The sequence below is a fragment of the Gymnogyps californianus genome, chromosome 5 (assembly GCF_018139145.2).
Source record: "Gymnogyps californianus isolate 813 chromosome 5, ASM1813914v2, whole genome shotgun sequence".
NCBI lineage: Eukaryota > Metazoa > Chordata > Aves > Accipitriformes > Cathartidae > Gymnogyps > Gymnogyps californianus.
The window spans coordinates 32,528,902-32,551,576 of record NC_059475.1 but is presented as its reverse complement, the minus strand read 5'-3'; the positions used below and the strand labels follow the sequence as shown (position 1 = coordinate 32,551,576).

At 45.4% G+C, this 22,675-nt stretch overlaps 2 protein-coding genes across 2 annotated transcripts in view; both read right to left on the bottom strand.

The window, feature by feature from the left end:
- LOC127017222 (cytochrome c oxidase assembly protein COX16 homolog, mitochondrial) overlaps positions 1-267 on the bottom strand; it is a 51,717-nt gene extending 51,450 nt beyond the window's left edge. Inside the window, exon 1 of the mRNA XM_050898196.1 lies at positions 208-267. Within this exon, the coding sequence (XP_050754153.1) occupies positions 208-267 (60 nt within the window). The remainder of the gene's footprint in view (positions 1-207) is intronic.
- Positions 268-7,265: 6,998 nt separating this feature from the next.
- Positions 7,266-22,675, bottom strand: part of LOC127016523 (deubiquitinase DESI2-like) — a 55,712-nt gene continuing 40,302 nt past the window's right edge. Inside the window, exon 5 of the mRNA XM_050897065.1 lies at positions 7,266-7,508. Within this exon, the coding sequence (XP_050753022.1) occupies positions 7,266-7,508 (243 nt within the window). The remainder of the gene's footprint in view (positions 7,509-22,675) is intronic.

Genomic DNA, 22,675 nt, shown 5'->3' with positions numbered 1-22,675 from the left:
CACGGCCTGGGCCGTGCCCTCAGGGGGCCAGACCCGTCCCGTCCCGTCCCGTCCCGTCCCTCAGGCAGCGGCGGGACCGTGGCATCCCCGCAGCGAGCTCGCCCCCGCGGGGTGCCGCCGGGGTGGGGCCTGGCGCCGCACCGGCCCGCCCCCCAGGCCGCGCCTCCTCCCCGGTGCCGGTTCCCCCCCCTCCCCCGCGGTGCTCACCAACAGAGGGACCCCGAAGGTCATCGTGCGGCCCCTCCACACCTTCCGGAGCCTCTCCATCCCCCTCCCTCCCCATAGGCACCGGGCGGCGCCCTCCCGCCTCCGGCCCGGCCTCAGCGCTTCCGGCGGGGCGCGGGTCCGGCCGCCACAGAGGCCCCCTCCGCCGCGGCAAACGCGCCCGGGGAAACTGGGTTCCGCTGTGGCGTCTGCGTCCGGCGCTCCCTGCTGTGCGCCCGCGGGGTGTGTGGCAGGAGGAGCTGGCGTGGGCATGGCGGGCCTCGGCATCCAGCCCGCCAGCGCCTGGGCTGCGCGGCCGGGCTCAGCCAGCGCCTACCCGCGTTTCTCCAGACATCATAGCTGATCACTTGTTGAAATAATCCACGCGAAATGGTGCGGTCAGGCTCTCTGCGCGAGCCGGGCGCTTTGCCTGACATGGCTGCTGCGGCCGAGTTACCAGTTACAGAGCCGCAGGGTACTTCTATGTTATACACACACACACACACACACACGTATCGCAAAAGCTTGTTGAATTAATGGACATTTGTTGAACGTACACAACCGGTATGCTGGTACCGGACTGGGCTGTGAATGGTTTCATCCACCCCGCTGGCTTTCCTGAGCAGAAACGTTTGTTGGGGAGCACGTCCCCGTGTCCTACGCCAGCCGTGGCTCAGTTGCTTAGATCTTATGTAGCTTCCACGGTATCTATGGGAAGGAAAGGATGGGGCTGGAGCCATGCTGCCACCTGCACAAGTACGCAGCTAGGATTTAAGGCCGGGGGTGCCATTAACAGCACGTGTGTCCTGAGAGGGGAATTGAGGCATAAATGATCTGGCTCCGTGGCTGCCAAACCTGGGCTGTCCTGAAGCCCCTTTGAGGGGGCCTTCTGCCCGTTTTTTTTTGTCCACCACCTACGGCATGTGGAATGAAATCTCCCCATGCATTATTCCTCCTGGAAATTTTTTTATGCAAACATGCTATTTTTGTTAGGTGTTTGTACCACACCTAGCACAGTGGCATTCTCAGTTTTGGATTAGGGCTGCTACACGTTATGCTCTCATTCTTACTGTTGATTACTTTTGGTACCTGTGAATGCCCATTCACTAATATCACAAAACATTGTATGAGTATACTGTGCTATTATATTAAGGTAATTACATCCATGAGTGGCAGTTCAGTCTGTCCATATGCCAGGACTGAAAATTCAAAGCTAGTCACTACAGCGTAGTCCCTAATGGTGAGATGAAAGCACCATCCACAAAACTGCAGTAACCCAGGCCTGACCCTGAATTATCCTACTAAGATAAAATTCCCTTTGGATGTGTATGGGGAAGAGGAGTTCACCTTCAGTAAGGTCACCTCTGAAGTCACAGAAATGAGAAAACGACAAAAGACTACAGAGAAGATGACCCTCAAGATAACTCGGAGGCTGATGAGGAGCTAAGTGCTACCATGTGGCCAGGCGATTTGCCACAGGAAGCCCCTCAGGAGAAGTTCCCTTCAAGAACCTCAAAGGCAAGAGAAAGAACATGTTTCCCCAGACAAGTCCATTCCAGTAGACAGAGGAAAAGCCTGCAGCGAATAGCTTGGTAAGAAATGAAGGCTCATGCTGTGCGTAATGGAGAAGAATCCATGCGAGCATCGATAACTGCCACAGCGTTCCCAGCAGTGAAGAGAGTGCTCTTCCACCTGTCAGCAAGGCGAGGATTGCCTTTTCTTGCTTGAGGAGCTCTAGGTACTGCAGTCTGGAGGCTAGAGAAGATTTAGCAGTGCATATACCTACTTTGTAAGAACTTCCAGCAACAGAGATGTATTTCACATATGTAGAGTTACTAGCCTTTGAGCACACCTATCTGTTTTGTGTTGAACATCTACAAAGACTTTCAAATGAGAGGACTTGACTCAGATTCCTGACATTTTTCTGTGTTCTAAATCTCCTTTTGTGCTTCTGTGGGGTATTTGGTAAAAGGACTTGGCTTGGGTAAAGCAGGCCTCAAAGGCAAAAATCTGCCACTCTGCAAAATCACAATCAAATGATGACTAGTTCAAATGACTGACTAGTTCGCTGAATCTCAACAGAGCTAGGGATTTCACCTCCCCACACGCATCAGAAAAGCCAGCCTGCAGAACTGAGGTCAGGGACATTTCAGGAAAGCAGGTGGCAGGGAGAGGCTAAGAGCTTCTGCAGCTTACACCTGGGATACCTTGGCAGGGTGGGAGGGAGAGCAGGGCTGGAATAGCAGGAAACATTGCCATTCAGGATCAGTAAGCATGGAAGGCACCGCTGGAGAGAAACATATGCAGCCTCTGCTATCTCTGGTGAGAGCTGAAGGCTGTGTTAGTGTTCACCCAGTGGATGACCAGAACATAGCCAGCTGAATCTTTACTTGTAACAAGAGACAAGCCAGCTTAACACTGTTAAGCTGCACATGCAGTCCCCACCAGCTTTTGTAGGTGAACACACACATGTTTACTGAGGGCCGCTTTCTGTAATTTTGAACTTTCCATCAAAGCTCATTGATAAAAGCAGTCATCAAGATCTGGCCACTATCCACGTCTTCCATTCTGTAGCCTGGTTTCCTAAGGAAAGAAGATTGCCATGATCATACTGTCTGTTTTCCTGACTTGTTGTCCCTTATCCCAATCACATTGGACCCCCAGAAACTTTTACAGCCTTTTCAAAACAAAGCTGGGTACAACAGCACTGACGGACATCTTACTTTGAGATTTAGAGCCATTATTCATTCATTGCTGGTAGTAATTTAATGTGCCCTGCCATCCACTCAAACACCTCTCAGCTACAGCCACATGCACAACGGTGGAGCGCTGACGTGTTGGAGATAAGAGCACATATTCTCCAGGCACAGGCTGTGATGTTTTCACAGATTACTGCAGCCAAAGGCTCTGCCATGTTCTGGTAGCTTGTGGCAATGGTAGAGTGCAGCTAGCATAATCAAAGTTCCTCTTTTATATACTTCCTGAGTCACTACACAGGCTTTCCACAACCCAAATCGTTGCCTAATGGCGAGCACAGCAGGGGCAAAGTGGAACAGGGCACCTGCTGCTTCAAGTCAGAGTGATTTAAAACGATTTGGAAAATGAAACACTGATGATTAATTCCTTTGGTCTCCATTAATCACATCAAGGAACTGGTGGAGGTACTTTACTTAAGTTTTCTGAACATGTCAATAAGCCACCACATATATACAAACTAAAATGAGAAGAAAATCGAACACATGTAATAAGAAGATAAGCTAACATTATTACAATCCAGTGGCCACTAACTTGTTCTGAGAGCCTCTCCAGCCTAGAGACAAATAAACAGAACTGAAGAATAAATAAATAACATAGCAGGAAATGACTGCTTCTTGAGTACCTCAATAACACGAAGGCCACATGGGTCTGAATTCCAGAAATGCGAACTCTCAGCTGGGAGCAATGAGAGCAAGAGAACAGGTCTGTGTCCATCCCTGTGCTGTGCTGAGCCTGGGATGAACTCATCACAGAGCACAGGCTCAGTGCTGGGGGACCGGCTCACCCAGGGCCTTTGAAAGCACAACTGTCCCTTTTAGAACTTCGTAAGAGTTTGAGAGATATAGGCCTCAAATCACAGACTTGGGAAGAGGAAGCCAGCTGACAAAAAAAAATCAGTAAGAATAGTCTCCTGAAATTAAGAGAGTTGCTATTGTAGATAAAGACATGCTGAGAAGAGAGGTTATTACTTACCTCTTTCGTCTCACCCTAATTTTCCCTAGAAACAGTTTGTATTGTAACTCTAATATTCCAGCATTAGGCTAACATCACCTTCAGTCTTACAGTCCCACCTGAGTACTATTATCTCTCTGCTAGAGACATAACCTGCAGCTGCTGATGCCCATGTGCAGAGTTGGTGCCCTCTCATTCCAACTTTTAAAGGGCACCAAAAGTCCTGGCGGTAAGAAGAAGGGTTAAGAGTTTGTGCCAGTGCCACGGGGTGCTTGTTAAGATTCATAAGCTGCTCTTTTGTTTTCATTGATAATTGTTGGTATCTAGAATTTTCCCATGGTGTTATGCTCTAAAACAGCAAGAGAAAGCAAATGTGTAACTAAATACAAATATTCTATATAATAACAGCAATAATTTTGTAATAATTGGAAGGATAAGAAAAGTGCCTAAAACAAACATGCTGTGCCAGAGATGAACAGTAAATTAGACTTTTAAAATGTCTTCATGTTTAATAATCTAAAATGCTGTTAAATTACAGAGGTAAAGCTATCATCAATATATATTTTATTTCCACAGTGTCCCTTTGTTCTTGTCATTGTTGGTTGGTCACCTTGAACAGAGAGGGATGGGGAGAAATGCTTTTGAAGATTGGAATATATTCTGGTTTTGATTTACAACAGAGGTTTGATGCCTCCTTGATGTGACCCCTACTGTCATAAACAGACGGACAAACATAAAAGTAGATAAACAAACATCTGGTTTTTATGACATTGACAGCTCGCCCCAAGTGTTGTTCCCAATACTTCAAGGCCATATTCATGTCCCCAAGGAGGCTGAATGTAGCTTTCTTGTCCAGGTTACCATACAGCCAGTTAAGCATTTTTTACTTTGTGAAATACTGTGAGAGGGTTTTCCATGTGAAATGTGCCTCTGGAGCCCTAGTTCTGTTCTAGATGTATGCATTATCTGGACTTCAGGTGCAGAGCGGAACCATGAGGGTGATGGCTGGCCAGCTTTTGTCACATCAGGAACTCGGTGTTTCTGACTGCAGTTTCCCTGGCCTAGACAAAAGCTCTGGGAAAGCCTCTTCTCACTTTACTCCAGAGAAGGACCTAAAAAGAGATTTTAAAATTCACTGCACATAATGTGCTGCTGGCTATTGGCAGGCACCCTGGGAACTTCAGACAAATGAAGCTTGCACTGCTGGTTTAGGCTGCAATGACCATGACTGCAGGGGAATAGAGAGTGCAACAGTACATTGTGTAACGTGGTTTCTGGGCAGCGGGATGGAGAACAGGATGGACACCTCATTAAACATCCCTGGACAAGCCAGGGTAATCAAGATTGGTTCTGGACTGGATACCAGGAGCTGCAGAATTGCTCACAATGCAGTATTGCCTGTGAGTAGCCAAGGTTAATAAGGAACATGACGTTAGTTCAGTACAGAACTTGCAGCAATTTGTTCAGAGGATGAAAATGAGAGGCATGTTGTAGAGGTTTTGTTGCCCAAACATGCATGACTTCAGGAGGCAGTGGAATGAGGCCATCCTGTGAGTTATATTTCCATCCAATAGGTCTCTCCAAAGCCTCCTGTTTCACTAAGAGCATGCACATGTAACAAACCATTAAGTGCTGTCTGTGCAGACATGATGTACATCATAGCCAAGACCTTCAGCCCTGAAAGCACACACTTCTGTATACCTGAGCTAAAGAAACAGCTGGTTGGACTTAGCATGCTATTGCGACCAATAAAAGGAAACAACCACCCATCTTAAGGGCTTGTAGTTCTTTCTGGGTGGAGGGTGGAAGTCCTGACTTGGTAGTAGCTGTTGAGAACAGCATTTCTAAAATGGCAACCTCTCTCAACACTGTGCCTGTTCCTTTTTCATCCTCCTTTGTGTAGCCAAGAGGAGTTGCAAGGGAGAGAGGGGGCCTGGATTTCCCCTTTGATTCTCTCCTATATCTTCTGACTAGAACTCCTAGTGAGGTAATTGAGTGGAAGAGTTGGTGTACTTGTCCTTTCCTCCTCCTCTGCTTTCTCGTCAGCTGTCAGAATGAGCATAAATACACGCAAGGACCAGATTCTTGTCAAGAGCCAGCCTGGAGAGGCCAGTGAGCCAGCTGTGCCCATTTTTCATGCGACTGAAATAGTGCACACAATGGAAGGCACCATGGTGGCCCATGCATTGGAAGGGTCATCCATGCTTTCCAGATGTGGCCCTAAGTTTCCCCCTCCACCTCCAAAAAGGGAGGAAAAGGAAACAGGTTGACATTCTTTGGGTTCACCACTTATTTTTTACCTTCTTGGGTTGGTTTGAAAATAGGCTGGGGAAGGGTGGCTCTGGAGCCACGTTTTAGGTCTGTGAGTGCAGGAGGAAAAGCTGAAGGAAATATGACCTTCCCAACAGATTCTCTCTCCTCCTCCTTGTGCTCAGGAGGGCCATCCCCCCAAAGATAGCCAGCAAACATCAGCTAGGAGAGAGATTCCCCAGGGAATCTGGGGGGAAAAAAGGAAACCAGGAGTGCTGCCTAGAGTTAGGGGAACTGAGGGGGGTCTGTGCCAAAAAGCACCAATATGGTCAACAGTCATCTCTGCACCTACTCAGTAGCTGCCTCTAAGCACTAGCCCCATCCTCTTTTTGATCCCAAAGAAAAGCCACGGTAACACATTCATTTTCTAGGTTCTTTGTTATTCTCTTCAAGAGCACGACAGTCATTCGAGCTCTTAAATTTGAGTACTGAAAACTGGTGTTTGTAGAACAGCAGCACCTTTCATTTGTCCTTCACATGAGTTAGAAACCTGATAATTACAAAAGGGATGGGGCTGAGTGGAGCTTGTTGCTGGTCTAAGAGATGAGAAGGTTGAGTTCTGGCTCTGCTTCCTTCACTGGGTGTGGGCAGGAGATTTGTCATAGGGGAATGGCAAACCCAGCCAAAATAGAGAGGAGGCTGCTGGGCTCACATGGGTGGGGGAAGAGATAAAAAGATAAAACAGTTCCAGAGAAGGAACATCACAGTATGGTGCCCCCCTGCCTGTACGCATGCTCTCGTGCCCGAGAGAGCCAGCAGTTCTCCATGGATCAAGGAGCACGAGGGCCCTGGGAGGAGAATCCAGTTTAGTCGCCACACTTCTCAGTTCAGCGTTGGGGTTCACAGTCATTTTGCTGAGCAACTGTAGTAGCAGCCCTTGGAAAAGGGACTGAAGCTTCACCCTCCTTAGTAGAAAGGGTCTTCCCTCCCCTGTGTTGTCCATTGAAGAAGAGAAGAGAGAAACCGAAGTGTGTGAAAGGGTGTGAGAAAGAAATAGCACAAGAGAGAGGGGGATGTTATTTGAGGGGCATACTGGGCACAGTTTAGACCCGGGTATGTCTACAGGTTCGCGATGTGCCTGAGGCTGAGGGGGCTGCGGAGGTGGAGGGGGACTCCTCATCCGTTGTGTCCCCCTGCTCCTCCTTGTGGAGGCCGAGGCTGATGTGGCTCTGCAGGGCTGCTGGGGTCAGCCATTCCTTGGGGAGGCAGCTCTGGAGGAAGGGGATGCACGAGCTGAAGTAGGCCAGGCGGTTCACCCAGCGGGGGATCTCTTTCCCACATAGTATCTGTGGAGCAAACCGAAAAGGAGCATGGTTAATAGTACCAAAACACGTGTGTGGTGGCAATGTCATCCCCATCCACACCACCACCTCAGCAGGGTGAATTCCCTGTTGCTCAGAAGAGAGCAGTTTGAAATGTAGGGAGCATATTCTGCAGTCAGAAACAGCTATAAATGCAAATGACTACACAACTGCTCGACATGCACAGAGAGCCCTGCCAGCCATAGCCCTTGTCAGCATCATAGCAGAGACAGGGGAAGACAGTTCATGGCCCTCAACGGCTTTGGCAGCCCTGTTCTCCAGGCAGTCCATGGGTAAAAGGACAGGCCTGCTGGTGCTTCTCAACCAAGTCAATGACAGTCATTTTCCAAGTAGCTCAAAAATTTTGGAAAAATATTTAGGCTGTTGCTGGCCAGACCTTGAGGAGCCCAAAAGCTGAGCCTGACTAGGTGGATGGAGATGCCTGAGAAGCTGTTCTTGCTGCTCACTTTCCTTCCTCAGGCTGACACATTGGGTCAGTCAAGTTACAGTATCTGGGGTTCCTTTTCCTATCCTAAAACATCACCCTTTAGTTTCTCCTCATATGGTATTTCCTAAATGTGGGAAAGCGAGCAACAAACAGAAAAATACTAGCTTCTCACTAGGACTGTGTTTCATCATAGATGCTCCTGGCACTGATTTGGGTTACACTCTGCTAGCACAGATACTGTTTTCCAAGGTCATCTCATATTCAGCACAATGAAACAACTGCTGCATACAGCAGCTCCTTTCTTCTGTAGCATTTGACCACACATACATACAGGTGCCAAATTTTAGTAGCTGTATCTGGCTTAGGCCACATAAGGAAAGTTTCCCTTTACATTTTACCATTTCCCTTGACAGCCACAGAAGAGGCACATGGAACTGATCAGCCAGGGTGCCTCAAGAGCCTGTCTTTAGTAAATATATTGCCTGTGTGGCCCTACACCAGTATACTAGAGCCTGAAGTCTGTGGCAGGTACAGTAGTCATAATACCAGAATTCTCCTTCCCTCCCAGCACTGTCTGCCATGGAGCAAGAGAGGTAGGGAGGAAACTCCACCCCACAGACCTTGTCCCACAATTTACATGGATTAGTGGCTCCAGGGTTGTCCATACTGCAGCTTCTGCCAATACTAAATTCCTTTGATCTTCCTCCCACCCTCTTCCCATCTAAAACTACACTTAATTTAATACTAATTACTGCAAAAACTAAGAGGGTGTCTGTCTGTAATCCACTAAGGAGATTATTTGGTGAGATGTCTGTTATTGACAATGGAAATGCAGTGCTTAGAGGTTTCAAGAGATTTTCAGGGAGCACGACTGGAGCAGTTGCTAGAGGATGGGCCATGCCACATTATAGTTGTTATGGCTGATGACCAGCTGGTCCTTCATGCATATGGCCTGGGCAGAACGATCTAAGCCCCACTCCAACAGTCACCTTGAGGATAAGGGAATTAGCTTGCTCCAACAGCGTGGAGTTTCCAATGAGGTGTGGAAAAGGCGGCAAACCTGTGACTGCTAATTTGGCTTCGGAACTCACTTTATTTTGACATGCATTGTTTAAAAATCAATGTGTGAAATTGAAGACATTATCATAAGGTATCAGAGAATGAGCAGAGCCATTTAGCTGCTAAAATTACTTGCAAGCATAGACTGTTCTTTACCTAATACACCCCAAGGACTTTTATTTCAGCTCTTCCCAGTGCTGCGTTCTACTTAATCTCAGATACAGCTATATGAATCTATATTTTTTAAATTTTTAATCTGGGGACAATTACTTTATTAGCAATTCTTTATCTCCATCCAGATCCCTGGTTTCCATTGCTAGAGCTATTGCCTCAGCCTATAAGCAGATGACCTCTCCACCTGCATTTAAGACTCATTCATAGAAAATTTGCTGATCCATTTGATTTTCTCACCAGATATATCTGTCCATTTTCACAAGAATCCTGCTGAATTTTTAAAATTGTATTCAATATGTTCTACTTGAACATTGATCTTGAGCCAAAGCCAAAAAATGCAGCACAATTGCCTCCAGATTTTGTAGCATTTCTCTTTCTTCCTCTCCAGGAACTTAGGCAACATATTGCCAGTGTAGAAAGTGACTCAGTTTAGGCTCCTTGTGATGTGTGCATGCATGTGAGTTTAGTTCTCAAGCAATCATAAGTCTTAATAAAGACTTCTCCCCCAGATATTAATAGGAAAACAGAACCAGGGTATGATTCTTCGGAAAACTAGCTGAAACAACAGAACAGCACAAGGTAAGACTGCCTGAAATGGAAATACTGTTTTTAAGATTTGGCTTTCTTTTCTAAGCAGATCCCCTAGCAACTGAAATAGCACTTCCCAATGTGGAAGCAGTGCTGAGATGTTTGCCATTTGTTTATGGGAGCTTCTTCACCCAGAATGAATCAGTGAGGCAAGGAAGAGCCAGAAAAAGAACGGAGATGTGTGGGCATCAGGCCATCAATCAGCAAAGGGCAGTTTGTGGAGCTTAAGGATAATGATGAAGTCAAAGTGGTTTCCCTTTCCTCAGTCATGCTTGTCCTTGCCTCTTGTCGGTGAAGCCTCGTTACTATTCCACAGCAAAACACAATGCTCAACAGGAGCAAAAGGGCAACGGCAGGGAATGCCACTAACACTCCAGCCTGCTCCTATGTTTTTCACTCCTTGCCATAAAGCATATTGTGCTGGAGCATCCAGCAGTACTTAGCTAATGGAGAAACATCAAATAAACCTGACTGCAATGGGATTAAGCCAACTGAGTTTAAATAAAACAGCACAAGCAAGATGAAATGGGTGTTTTTCAATTGCATATGAAGACACAGAAAAATCTACCTACTGCAGCTTTTCAGGGCAATTCTCAACTGAAAACCTTACACTGGAAGAATAAACTCACAGAAGCCTGTTACCATCCATTGTTTCCACCAGCAGAACTCTTTTTTTAGAGGTTTTTAGAGTTTTGGATTTTAGGGGTTTTCTTCTTGTTTGCCAAACAAGTGGGGTTTCCTCTTTTGAAGGGGGTAAACTTCTCTGTGATAGGTCATGTACTTGTCCTGTCAGACTTAGCAGATAAACTGTTATGGATTATAAATCACTGGTCCTGACCATCATATCAGATTGTCCTGCTACCATCCCTTCAAGAAACTTAGCATACCTGTAGTGGAGCCTGAGCTTGACACTTGACAAGAAAGCAGCTGAGCCTCTTAAGCTGAGTGGAGAAGGAACTTTAAAGAAATGAACAGAGTCACAGAAGGGCTAAGCCCATGCAAGATATAAGTCTGACAGGTAGCTCAGTGTTTAGTTATAGCTTCTCTGAGGCAGAAGAGTGTTTGGGATGGGAAACCCTGCGGAGTACATGAGAGGCTGGACTACTAGCAGCAAAACCTGGAACACCTCAGCCCATGTAGGGCTTCGCTAAAGCTTTGCAAACCTCCTGTGAGTAGTGTCCAGCTATCATTGCCGAGCACAGCTCTTCCTCATCTTTCTGTCACTGTCAGGTCCCTGAAGGTTCCCTGAATTCTCACCCCACAGAGGCAGCCAGTCCCTGCCACAGACAAATCCAGCATTTTGGCTAGCGAGCGCAGCTTGTGATTGCCCACCGAGAGACCTGTCCCTGTTTCAGGCAGAAACTTCGGCAGAGGCTGCATGTGCTTGCAGCTTCCACTGAGCGGCACCTCATGACAGAGAGCCAAGTCTCCTGTAGCTGCAGCTTCTCCTGGGGATGCTGCCGAAGAGCCGCGAATGACCCAGCTGGCATCTGCAGAGTCAAGTGGAAACAGCAGTTCAGACATCCGTGACTGAAGCCAAACGTGAGGGAGAAATGGGACATGACAGTTTGGGTGCTATTTCTGGGCAGCTCTTAAATCCAGACCAGGATTTCAACTCGTCTAGAAACAACTAATTTGGGATACAGAAAGATCCTTTGAGCATCTTAAGTTGTGTCATTTTGCACTAAACAGTCACTGGTTAAAATTGTACATTTTAACCAGTTTGTACAACTGCCCTGGGAGTAAGGACTGCACCCCATCACTCTTCCCTCCCCTAAGTGCCCTAAGAACTAAGCTTTGTTGCTCAGCAAGGCCTTAAAGCTCCCTGCAAAGCGTTACTCTGGGCAGGGGAACAGCCTAGCAGCTGGGAAACACGGGTTTAAATGGAACGCCACAATGGAAGAAGCTGAGTCTTCTGCCTTCTAGAGGACACTATCAATGTGCTGCATTTTGTGAGGGCTTTGGGTCTATGGGCATATGCTAGGCACTATCTGAGATAAATAGTCTAACAGGCTGAGCCCCTTTCAAGATAAAGTGAAGGGCTGATTAGTTGTAGATCCTAAGAGCAAGCTCTTGAATGCAGTAGGTACGGCACTGTTCTAAATGACCCAATTGGGGCAATTTAGGCCATGCACAGAAGTATAACTCAAGGCACTTAGGAATTTTTTTTAAGTGAGCCTTCCCAAAGGCACCGTGTAGTGCTCCAATCCATGAAAATCAAGATGAGCAGAGGCAACATTACATTCCTCAAACAATACATGCTAATTACTTCAATTCTTGTCTTCAAACTGAGGCTCGGAGAGTTCAGCACTGAACATCTGCTGAACCACCCGCTGCCACTTCCACTTAGCAGCCGTGCTAAAAATGAGCTGGTGTCCACACGGGGCATGTATCCATTTGAGCTACTGTACAGTATTCCCCTTGGTGTGTCTTCGAGAATGCAAAGGGCTTTTATTGGTGCCTGAGGAGTCTAACACACACCCCAGAGCACTTTAAGACCAAAGCCTTTAGAGCCCAAGGGGAATCTTTCCAGTGTTTGCATGAGTTGGCACCTACGAGTCCTAGACAATATAGCATAGATGATGCTTATCAGAATTTCAGAATAAGGCCATTAGATACAAACCAGCACATCTGCCCAGGCAAAGCTTGCAGGCTGTGCTAGGGGAGCCAAAAACCATGTGTAGAAAGAGAAGCATGGCAATGCGATGAAATTAGTACTTGGACCCATCTGGAATAAACCATTAACCCAATGCACAGGGACATCTTTTTTACCACCTTGCAAAAATTAAACTGGTAGTATAACTGCCCGGTGTTGGCAGAGATAGGGGACTCTGAGTGCGTCAGCGAGGAACATACCTCTAGCTCTGCACTCCTGATCAGCTGCTGCACATGGTGTATATGCTGGAAATAACATTCCTGAAAGAGAATGGACATACAGCCTTTGCAACACACCTGAAAGCACAGTCTCACCTTGGTGGAGCTGGCATGCTAGGATCAATTGTTTGAAACAGATTTGTTGTATAGTTACTGTGTAAAAACGACAGTTTCTACTCTAGGGAATATAACTAGTCTGTGGGGATCAACAGAATAGATGAGGGGGATGACTTCACTGGGCCGTGAAGCTGCATGCAGCACACACTCAGCAGAGCCAGGAATGGCCTGCATCTTGCAGCAGAAAGGGTACAGCTGAGAAACTGTAAATGAGGCTGAATGAGCTCAGTAATGAGGCTGCATTCTGGGAGGTAGCATCCTGAGTCAAAGGCAGGAAGGGAAAAACCTTTTAAATGAATTTAAGCAACTGTCTAAAATGCCCCAATTCTCCTATGCAATCCCTTTTTGTTCCACAGCAGGCAGGGCACTGCCACTCCGACAGGTCCTCTCCAGGACTGCAGGTGTTTCTCCCATATAAAGCAGAAGCAGCATCTGCATCCCTGAGACCAGCCAGGAGTGAGGAAAAGCGAAAGCATTGAAAGGAGGGACTAATACCCACGGTCTTGCTCTCCTTGTGATGCTAGTGGGAACGTGTCAGTCACCTCTGTGGTCCTGTGGCAGAAGGACAGAGCTGCCTCTATGCAGGAGTCTGCATACAGAGAGGTGCCAAGAACAGAGACGATGGAGTAGATAGGTCTGGGTCAAACGAGACAGCTGGCTTATAGCACCTCAGCACTCACAGTACTATTTTGGCTTCACTGGCCAGGCCACCAGTGGAGAGACATGGTGGCTGCAAATGTGATGTCTTGATGAACCACATTCAGAACTGAATTCTGAGTGGTATCACTGATTAGTTATGTACCAACACTAGAGTGTGGCAATATCCTCTTTGAGCATGAAGTTCCTTGTAACCAGCACTTACACGTACAGCCAGCAGCTGCAGGATGACAAGGTAGGCAGCAAGTGGTCTCATAACAGATGACCATTTTGGGAATACTAAGTATAATTAAGTCTGGGCTTGTTAGTGACATTTAAAATAATGACTGTCCCACCAAATGAATGAGCAACTGCAATTCATTCATATTATCATGATGGTGTGAAGAGGAACTGCCTTGTCTTAGCAGGTGCTGTTTCGAGACCAGTGGCTGAGAGCAGCTGTTGCCTAATAGGGTCGTCCTTTCCAGTGTTACGGACATGCTGAACGTGACCAAGCCAACCCATATGCATAGAGGGATGGACATCAAAAGCATCTATTTTTTCCTGAATAGCTAACCAAGAAAATCCTGTATTTCAGTCTCAAACCTTGTTTCCTAACATTAGTGAGCAGCAGGTTACTGTGGATGGAGATACAATGAGAAGAGAGAATACAGGAACTCATAGGAACAGGGAGAGACCTTCTGTCTGGCAGTGTTGGCAGGACTCCTAAGCAAAAGGTTCCAGTTTCTAAAGCCTATCAACATGCTTAGACAGTTCATTTACACTCCTGACACTTTTCATTTATCAACAGGTAGCTGGTAAAAAGGACAGGGTTTTTCCCTGTCTCATGGCTTAACCCCAGCCAGCAACTAAACACCATGCAGCCGCTTCCCCCTCCCCGCTCCCAGTGGGATGGGGAGGAGGATTGGGAAAAAAAGTAAAACTCGTGAGTTGAGATAAGAACAGTTTAATAACTAAAGTAAAATAAAATACACTACTAAGAATAATAATAATATTATAATAATAATTGTAATGAAAAGGAATATAACAAAAAAAAAAAACCAACACCCAAGAAAAGACAAGTGATGCACAATGCAGTTGCTCACCACCTGCTGACCGATGCCCCAGCAGCAATCCACACCTCCTGGCCCACTCCCCGCTGTTTATATACTGGGCATGACGTTCTATGGTATGGAATATTCCTTTGGCTGGTTTGGGTCAGCTGCCCCGGCTATGCTCCCTCCCAGCTCCTTGCACACCTGCTTGCTGGCAGAGCACGGGAAACTGAAAAATCCTTGACTTAAGATAAGCGCTACTTAGCAACAACTAAAACATCAGCGTGTTATCAACATTATTCTTACACTAAATCCAAAGCACAGCACTATACCAGCTACTAAGAAGAAAATTAACTCTATCCCAGCCAAAACCAGGACACCTTGCCATTTTCATTCATGGAAAGAAGGCATCTTTTCACAGGCATTTGCACACACAAAGGCTCAAAGGCTCCATGATGGTGCGACTAGAGATGAATTCCCCAGACAGTACAAACTAACTTAGCTCCAAGGTATTATGCTTATTTATAACAGGAAAGGACACGGGGCTTTTGGTTTGGGAAGACAGATGCAAAAAGCAGATAAAATAAAATAGATGGTGCAAAACACCCACATTGACACCAGCCCCAAAGAGCTTAAGATGTTTGGGTTTTTTTTCAAATTCACTCTTAAAATATCTTCACATTTAATCTTTTTTGCTAGATGGATCACTTTAAAGGGAAAACTTGAAATAACTGCAGAGGCACATGTGGCAAAATCAGACCATTTTCAAAAAATTGAAATGATGTGCTAAAAACTTGCCTGGGGTGGGGGTGGGGCGGATTTCTGTTGCAAATTACTTGCCACCTCATACTATTCACCTGCACACGTAGGTAGATAGGATGGACTGAGAGAGCTGAAAGATCCATATAAGAGTTATTCCACTAATCGTTTTTGTTGGGCTATAAGACTCATTCAGGATAGCAAGGCTAGAAAGCTTAATGATGGAAAAAGACGTTTATATTTTTACAGCAGCCTTTATTCCAAGGACTTCCCAGGTACTTCATAAATTTTAACTAATACACAAACTACACCTAGAAATCTCATTTTGCCATGGCAGAGAAGCCACATCTGGAATGCAATATAGCACTTTATTAACAGCATGCAGTCAAAATTGTGCATACTTACAGGCAGAAACAAGAGAAAAAATGACAACCATCTGAAACCATGAGGATAATTTATTGGTGCAGGACGTCTTTATTAATAAGCTGCTTCTAAATGCATATGGCAGCTAAAAACCAGAAAACAAACACAGCCCGTTCCCCATAGAGCTAACAACATTCAAAGGCTGCTGCAATGAAGCAAGTCTTTCCATCAGCTTCAGTGAGGACTGGCTCAGGTGCCAGGAAATAAAGCTTTCCTAACGTTCTTTTATGCCCTGTGGTTGTTTTTTGGTTTGTTTGTTCATTTCCTTCTCTCCTTTCTGTCTGTTGGGAGCATTGTGTCCCCTGCCATTAACAGAATCGCACAACACCTATCGCAACAAAACACCTATCTCCTCTACAACAGAGGCAAGTGAAAAGCAATTGTTGACTAAGGAAAACATGGGTATTACTTGTCTACCTAGGATCTGCTGAAGACTGGTTTATAAAAGCTTCTGCTGCTTTTGACTGTGACTCAGATACCACCTGAAGCTCCCTTCTCTGGTGTTTAATCCTTTCTCTCTGATAGCTTTCAGGCTAAGGAGGGCTTCCTAGTTTTTAATAACATTATGATGAGAACTCACATGCACCTGGGGATGGACCTGAAAAGCTTTAGGCTTGAATTATTCACTGATGATTTGAAAACTGCCCTTATTTGGTCCTTGATTCAGCAAACCTGCCTTTTTCAGAGAATTTACTGAAAGTGAAGCTCCTCTAAGGAAAGCAGGATTCTGATGTAAGTTTGTTATATGCTGTCAGCTTTGCCTTGGCTGAAAAAGGACAGGTGAATAGCCAGAGAGAAAAGAATATGCACTGGCTACCATCTCCTGTCACTTCAGCACAGCTCCACGCCCTTTACCAGTAAAGTAAGATCCCTCCGTTCTACCAAAGCTCCAACCACATCGACAAAGGACAACCAAGACAGCCATACCATCAGGGAAGTACACATCAGACATAGCTCTAAAGTCAATCACAGAGATATCTTACGCTGCACTTCAGTTACAAGAGATGCATATTTCCTGCTATCACACTGATACATAATGACAAAGCCTCTCTGCTACTATCAATAGGACAGATCTTTGCCAATAATACAAAGAAAAGGGGAAAGAAGCCCTAGCATCCAGCCTAGATGTTATCCACATGCAAGCAAGCCTGATTGCAGCAAGGTCATCCCCTGCTTCCAAAGGAAATTCAGATTGTGTGGCTTCACCAAGCATTTCCATCCAATCTGGCATGCAGGTTTAATAGTATCACCATGGTGTCAGCATAAATAATGGGTATGCTAGATGCCTACTTCAGTTCTCTGTAACCATCAGGTTGCAGGATTCACTGTGCAAACTCTGTCTGTTAATCTTCAAAGTATTTCCTATTGGAGACCATCCTTTTAGGCTGGTTTCAGAGTCCTGCTGACTTTGGGAGACTGGGAGCTGTTTACCTCCCAGGTTGAGCATTGCAGTGCTGCAGCTCTAAGACTCTGGCTGCAAAGCATTTGACTGGGACAGGGTCCATAATCCCTGCCCTGTAGGAGCCAGTCTCATCTAGGATGCTAAAGAATTTTCCAAGGCTGACCTAAGCCACCTCAGATGCTTAGAAGACTCTCTTCCCCACCTGTGTCAATAAACACTGGGCCAAGCTCACTTCATTAACCCCCAGGCCTATTTTCCAAGGCCCCTTCAGCTCAAGAGCAGGACCCCCAGTTCCCCAAAATATTTTTTTCTCTCTGGAAATTTCTGCAAATCCTACAACTTCAAAATGAGCTTCTAAAACCACAAGCACACAAATTCTGATTCAGGCCTCTCTCTTCTCCTGCTGAAATGTGTTATCTCTCTGTGTATGTAAATAATTAAAGTAGGACAGTTCCCACAGGAGAGGCTGAGGGACTCCCTGCTCCAGAACATCTTGTGGCTGATATTCAGGAGAATTTTTGCTGAAATGTAGGAGAAAAAGGTAAATAAATCTTTAGTCCAACTTGCTCTCCCACACCCCAGCAAGCTTCCCTCTATCCAGGAAGCTCTCAGTAACTTGAGAATGAGTATGTCTCGCCAGCTAGTTCTGTTTGAACTCACAAAACGCCCTAGAAAAAGTTTTAATAAAACTGTCAGATCCCTCTAAAAGGCTCTGCTTTTAATGACTTGGTTTACTCGGAAAATCCTAGTTCAGCTCTAATAATTAGTTCAAATTTTAGCCATTTATCCAGATGGCATCTCTGAGCACTGTCCCCTGGATTCAATCCTTTGGATCAAGAAATGTTGAGCAATAAGGAAACAGATCCTTTAATATTTAAAGAAATAAAGAGGTGAAAAGGATCAGTGGGTACAAAAGGAAGCTGGATAATGAGATACCAATCTGTTTTCCTGAAGGACTTTTAATCCCTCAAATCCAAATGACCTTAAAGAGCCTTCTGAAGAATGATCACATGTGGATGTGAACCATGCACACTAAGTTCAGAGTTGGTTCTAGTCTTTTTTAATAGATTTCTCTGGGTATAAGAGAAAGTTGTGATAATTTAGGAAGCAAATAGGGATGTTTAACTGTGCTTCACCATCCCTCAGTCATGTGGCCAAATTCTCCTTTCATTGACTCGAGGGGAATTTGTACCAGACTACTCAGGTGTTTCTGAGCCAGGTTTGTCCCAGGGGCTACTGCAGATTCGCTGACCACACTCTTAAAGATACAAGCAGGTCCTACTAACACAGACTCAGCCTTCTCCTACCTGCCTTCTTTTTTTTTTTTTTAAAAAAAGAGTAGGTAGCAGCTGCAAGACAGATAAATAACTCCAGGCTAGGAAACTGCTACAAAATACAGATGGTTTTTGACCTTTTCTGGTACTTAAGATAAATTACACATACAAATCAGAAAGAAATCATTCCCCTTTCAAGAAGAGGGAGGAAAGACATGATAAAAGAATAAAACCTTCTGTCACTGCTGTCCTCAGGTAAAGTTCCAACATCAACAATTTTTAAGGTGAATCAAATCAGTGCCTCTCAATTCATTTCCTAATTATGATGAACATCAGCTTCATATCTTATCAAAAGGGGTTATAAGACCCACTGACTTTACTGCTATTCCACCACTGGTAAGGCTCTTGAGGAATAAAAGAGGCTATCTTCCCTGGTGCTCAGAAGCCACACTTCTTTGATAATTATGTCATGTGTCCTATAGCAAGGTACTAAAGAGTTTCCTTAAATAGAGATCATTCCAGTTGCTTGGCAGTAGTCACATTGATGAAGGGAGAAGGAGTGGTTCCCTTGAGTCATTCCACTTACCTTCCAGTTCTGGTGCTGATTCAAAGGTGTTTTTTCTCCCTTCATATGGTGTTTTGCCCTTTTCTGAGACATGCTGTAGCAACTCTCATCACTCTGGTTAGAACACAGCTCCATAGCTTATCTTAGACAGGAAGCTTCAGAAGCATGGAAAATTGCTGGTGGGAAGTCAAATGAGTCATCTTCTGTTTGTGAATGGGCTAAGCAGCAAAAGCTTTTTCAGAGTCTTTAAGCTGCAGTGACGTGGTGTGATCGTTACAGTCAATACTGAGGAATATCACCAGACTGGAGAAAAGCCTGGAAGCAGAAAACCTTCATCCTCCCTCTGATCCTGTAGTTACTGCTATCTTCTCTAAAGATGATGTCCTCAGGTACTGTACACTCACCATACACCTACACATCAGCAGGGCTCATATTCTTATATGCCCATATTTGAACCCCTGGCAGTCAACTTTTCTCCTTCACGCACTTTTCGGGGTACAAGCTGTGCCAAGTTTGCTTTTGCCTTGCCTAATATCTGCCTTCCATAAGCCCAAATTGTATTGTAGACTTGCAGGGCAACCACGAGCCATGCTCTCACATTGAAAAGAGCCTCTGACAGCAATTTCACAGTTCCCTGTATCTGCATGCACCTGCCCTTATCTATGCCCAAAGAACAGTCTTGGTGACAAAGAGTGTGTAACTGCATGTCTTTCTTGGCACCTCATGGCATACTTCCTTGTTGCCCACTGCTGCAGTTACAAGTGCTCCTGCAAAGCAATGGCATGGCTGGGACCTCAAACCTGTGGGTCCTTGCAGGGGAACTTACAGCCCAGGAATTACTTTGAGTTTGACTTTTTCCTGAAAGCACAAATGTATTCCTCTCCCTTTACGTCCACTTTACGGCAATTTGTAACTTTTGTCCTTTTGCTATCTCACATCTCCTTGTTCTGAAAAATCAGGAAATTCAACAAATCGCATTATGGAAAGAACTAATTATTTTAGCCTTTCTTTTTGTTTTAAAAGGTTTTTCTGGTGTTCAAAAGCCAATATTTTTTCCATCTGGCAGAGTTTAAATAGCCTCTTTCATCAGCCAGGACAACTCATAAAGAACATAAATATTTTGCAATTCCTTGAAGGGCCATTTGAACGAATTACTGTAAGTATACATGGGGGATTGTTAGGAACATAGTGACTTAACAACAGATGATCAAACAGAAGGGCTTTACCCAGTATTGACGTGGTCCTAACTGAATTCCCCACACATGCATAACCTCATCAGAATGCTAGAATCCCTGCTGTGTGCCAGCAGCGTTAGCCGCCTGGAGTACCGACACGCAGAAAGGCACATAAGCTCAGAACAGGATGGGAAGTTTGGGCTCTGCTGCCGATGGCCTGACTGATTTTTCTTTGCAGAAATTGCAAGCGTAAGTCCCCCAAAAGGATTGCCCATCCTCCTGGACAGTTTTTTCAGAGAGCGTGGTACTGATGCTGCTTGATTTTGGGGACTGTCAACATAAGCAACATGAAAGGAATAAGCTTCTTGTAGGCAAATTGCTAATCCCAGTTTGATGAACTTCTTCCTTTTAACCAACAAACAATTTGCTTAAGTGGTTTATAAATATAGGTACCATGGGACCATGTTGCAGGAGTCAGAGTGGCTGAGGTAATCCTAACTAGATTTTCACTCCTTAGATCAAGCTCCCCTCACCTTCCCACACTGACATAGATGGTGAGGGTAAAGGGAGACTGCAAAGGGGTATTAAGTGGTGTGGGTACCAGTGACCTTAAATTGAAGCTGGGCAAATGCACAGGGAGTGCATCTGATTTCTTTCTCATGACTATCCACTAGGAAATTCTGCCCTGCTTTACATCAGAACTTCCTTCAAAACTAATTAAGATGGTGTGCAGCACTTACTAGGCAGAGACTTGTGCTCTCTGGTAGTTCTTCACTTCTTAAATAACCCAAAGTTCCCTGATGAAGAAGAATTTCTCAGGAAATCCACAGGAAGAGACTCCTGATCATGCAGCATGTTCACTGAATCACTTACTGAGAAGGCTGCTATGAAATGGCATTGGAGAAGATGAAGTCTGAACTGCTGCTGCTGAAACCAGGGCATTCTCTGTTTTCTTTCCACAGGAGCTGCTTTGTGACTAGACCCAGCTATGCCTCTTTGATCCAGTAGCTGCTCGTTAGAAGTCCATAGGGAACTGGCAAAGCGGGGAGAGATCTAAGTCTTAAGCAACTATGAATATACTTGGCAATCTGCAGTAGGGAGTAAGGAAAATTCAGAGCTAAGTGCCAATGAGGGAGTAACAAAGCCCCTTGCAGCTTACAGGTGAATGTGGGCAGGAAGATCAGAAGACTCAGAAGAGATGCATGGCATTGTAGGGAGAGGCTCAATGCCACAGCAGCACGCAATTAGGCTGCAATTGCACTGCGAAGTGAGTTTTCCCAGAGGTAGATAGCAGGTCAAAGGCATGCCCAGTGGTTAAAAGTAGAGCTTATCTGCCTGTGCTGGACTTGCTACAGTCCAGGGATTTTTCAAGATGCATGGCCAAATGGCAGAGTCATGAAATAGGTCTGGACATGCCCCTAACCATTAGAAGTCAGCCTGCATATAACTGTTAAAGATTACAGTTACCAGTTATCGTGGTGGGAGCTGAGGCACCATTGTATTAAACAGGAATTTGACAGAAAAATCATTCATAAACAGATGTAGATGGAAGATTTCTGAATGGATGTTCTATTTGCTGAGAAAACACCGGTAAAGGACAAGAAGACAAAAATTTGAAAATAAAGCCTGACTCCTGTGGCTTCAGCAGTCCTTCTGAGGATGGGGAACCTGGCTTACAGGTCCTGGCAATTAGGCATGCAGCCATTGTCTCATGGTGTGATCCTGAGAAAGCTGATCTGGGAGGGAGAGCTGGCCTTATACCTCCTTCCCATTCCCTCTGCAGAATCGTGACCTCAGCCAGCAGGACACGTGCCTGCATCTGCCTTCTGTCCATGTGACCAGACGGTATCTTCCCAACCTGTGGCCCAGCCACTGGAGCAACATCTGTATGGATACTAATTAGCAAGCCTACAGCCAGATGAGGAAATTAAGACGGCCAAACACAGCTACCTAGCACATGGATGTACAGCCAAATCTCAAGGCCTGCCAGACAGATTTGCCTAAACGCACATTAACTCATACATCGCCACACGGCTATAAAGCTCTAGCTCTGGTTTTGCATGCTGATACAGGACAATACAAGCCATAAACCAGCTAATTAACCTTGGCAGGTAAGAGAGCTGTCACCAAAGGATTTCAGAGCCCTTTCGAAAGAAGGAAATAACCCAGCATACAAGGGGGGATACTTAGGCACAGAACAGGGATGCGACTTGCCTGGCATTACCCAGAGGGTCAGAACAACCATCTCCTGAACTCACCACAACTGCTTATGCCCAGGAGCAGAAAGGCCTAAAGGGCTGTAGGGAGCAGAGCTGGTCATTCCCTCTTTCATGCTAAAAATTAGCCTCCACCCCGACCCCTCTCTGTGGTGAAAGGGCATTGCGATACTGATAGCATCACCTTTCAGCTGGGCTACAGCAACAGACACCGAGAATTTATACTTACTTAAAATCATTGGCTGCTTTTTGTGTGGCTGGAGTTAAATCCCAGTTCCAGTGAGCAATTTTATTCTGTTGAACAAAATTTCTACATCTTTTCTTTTAATTCTTTGAATACTTTTTCCAGTTTCCTGTCTTTAACTGCCACATAACACAGCTATGCAT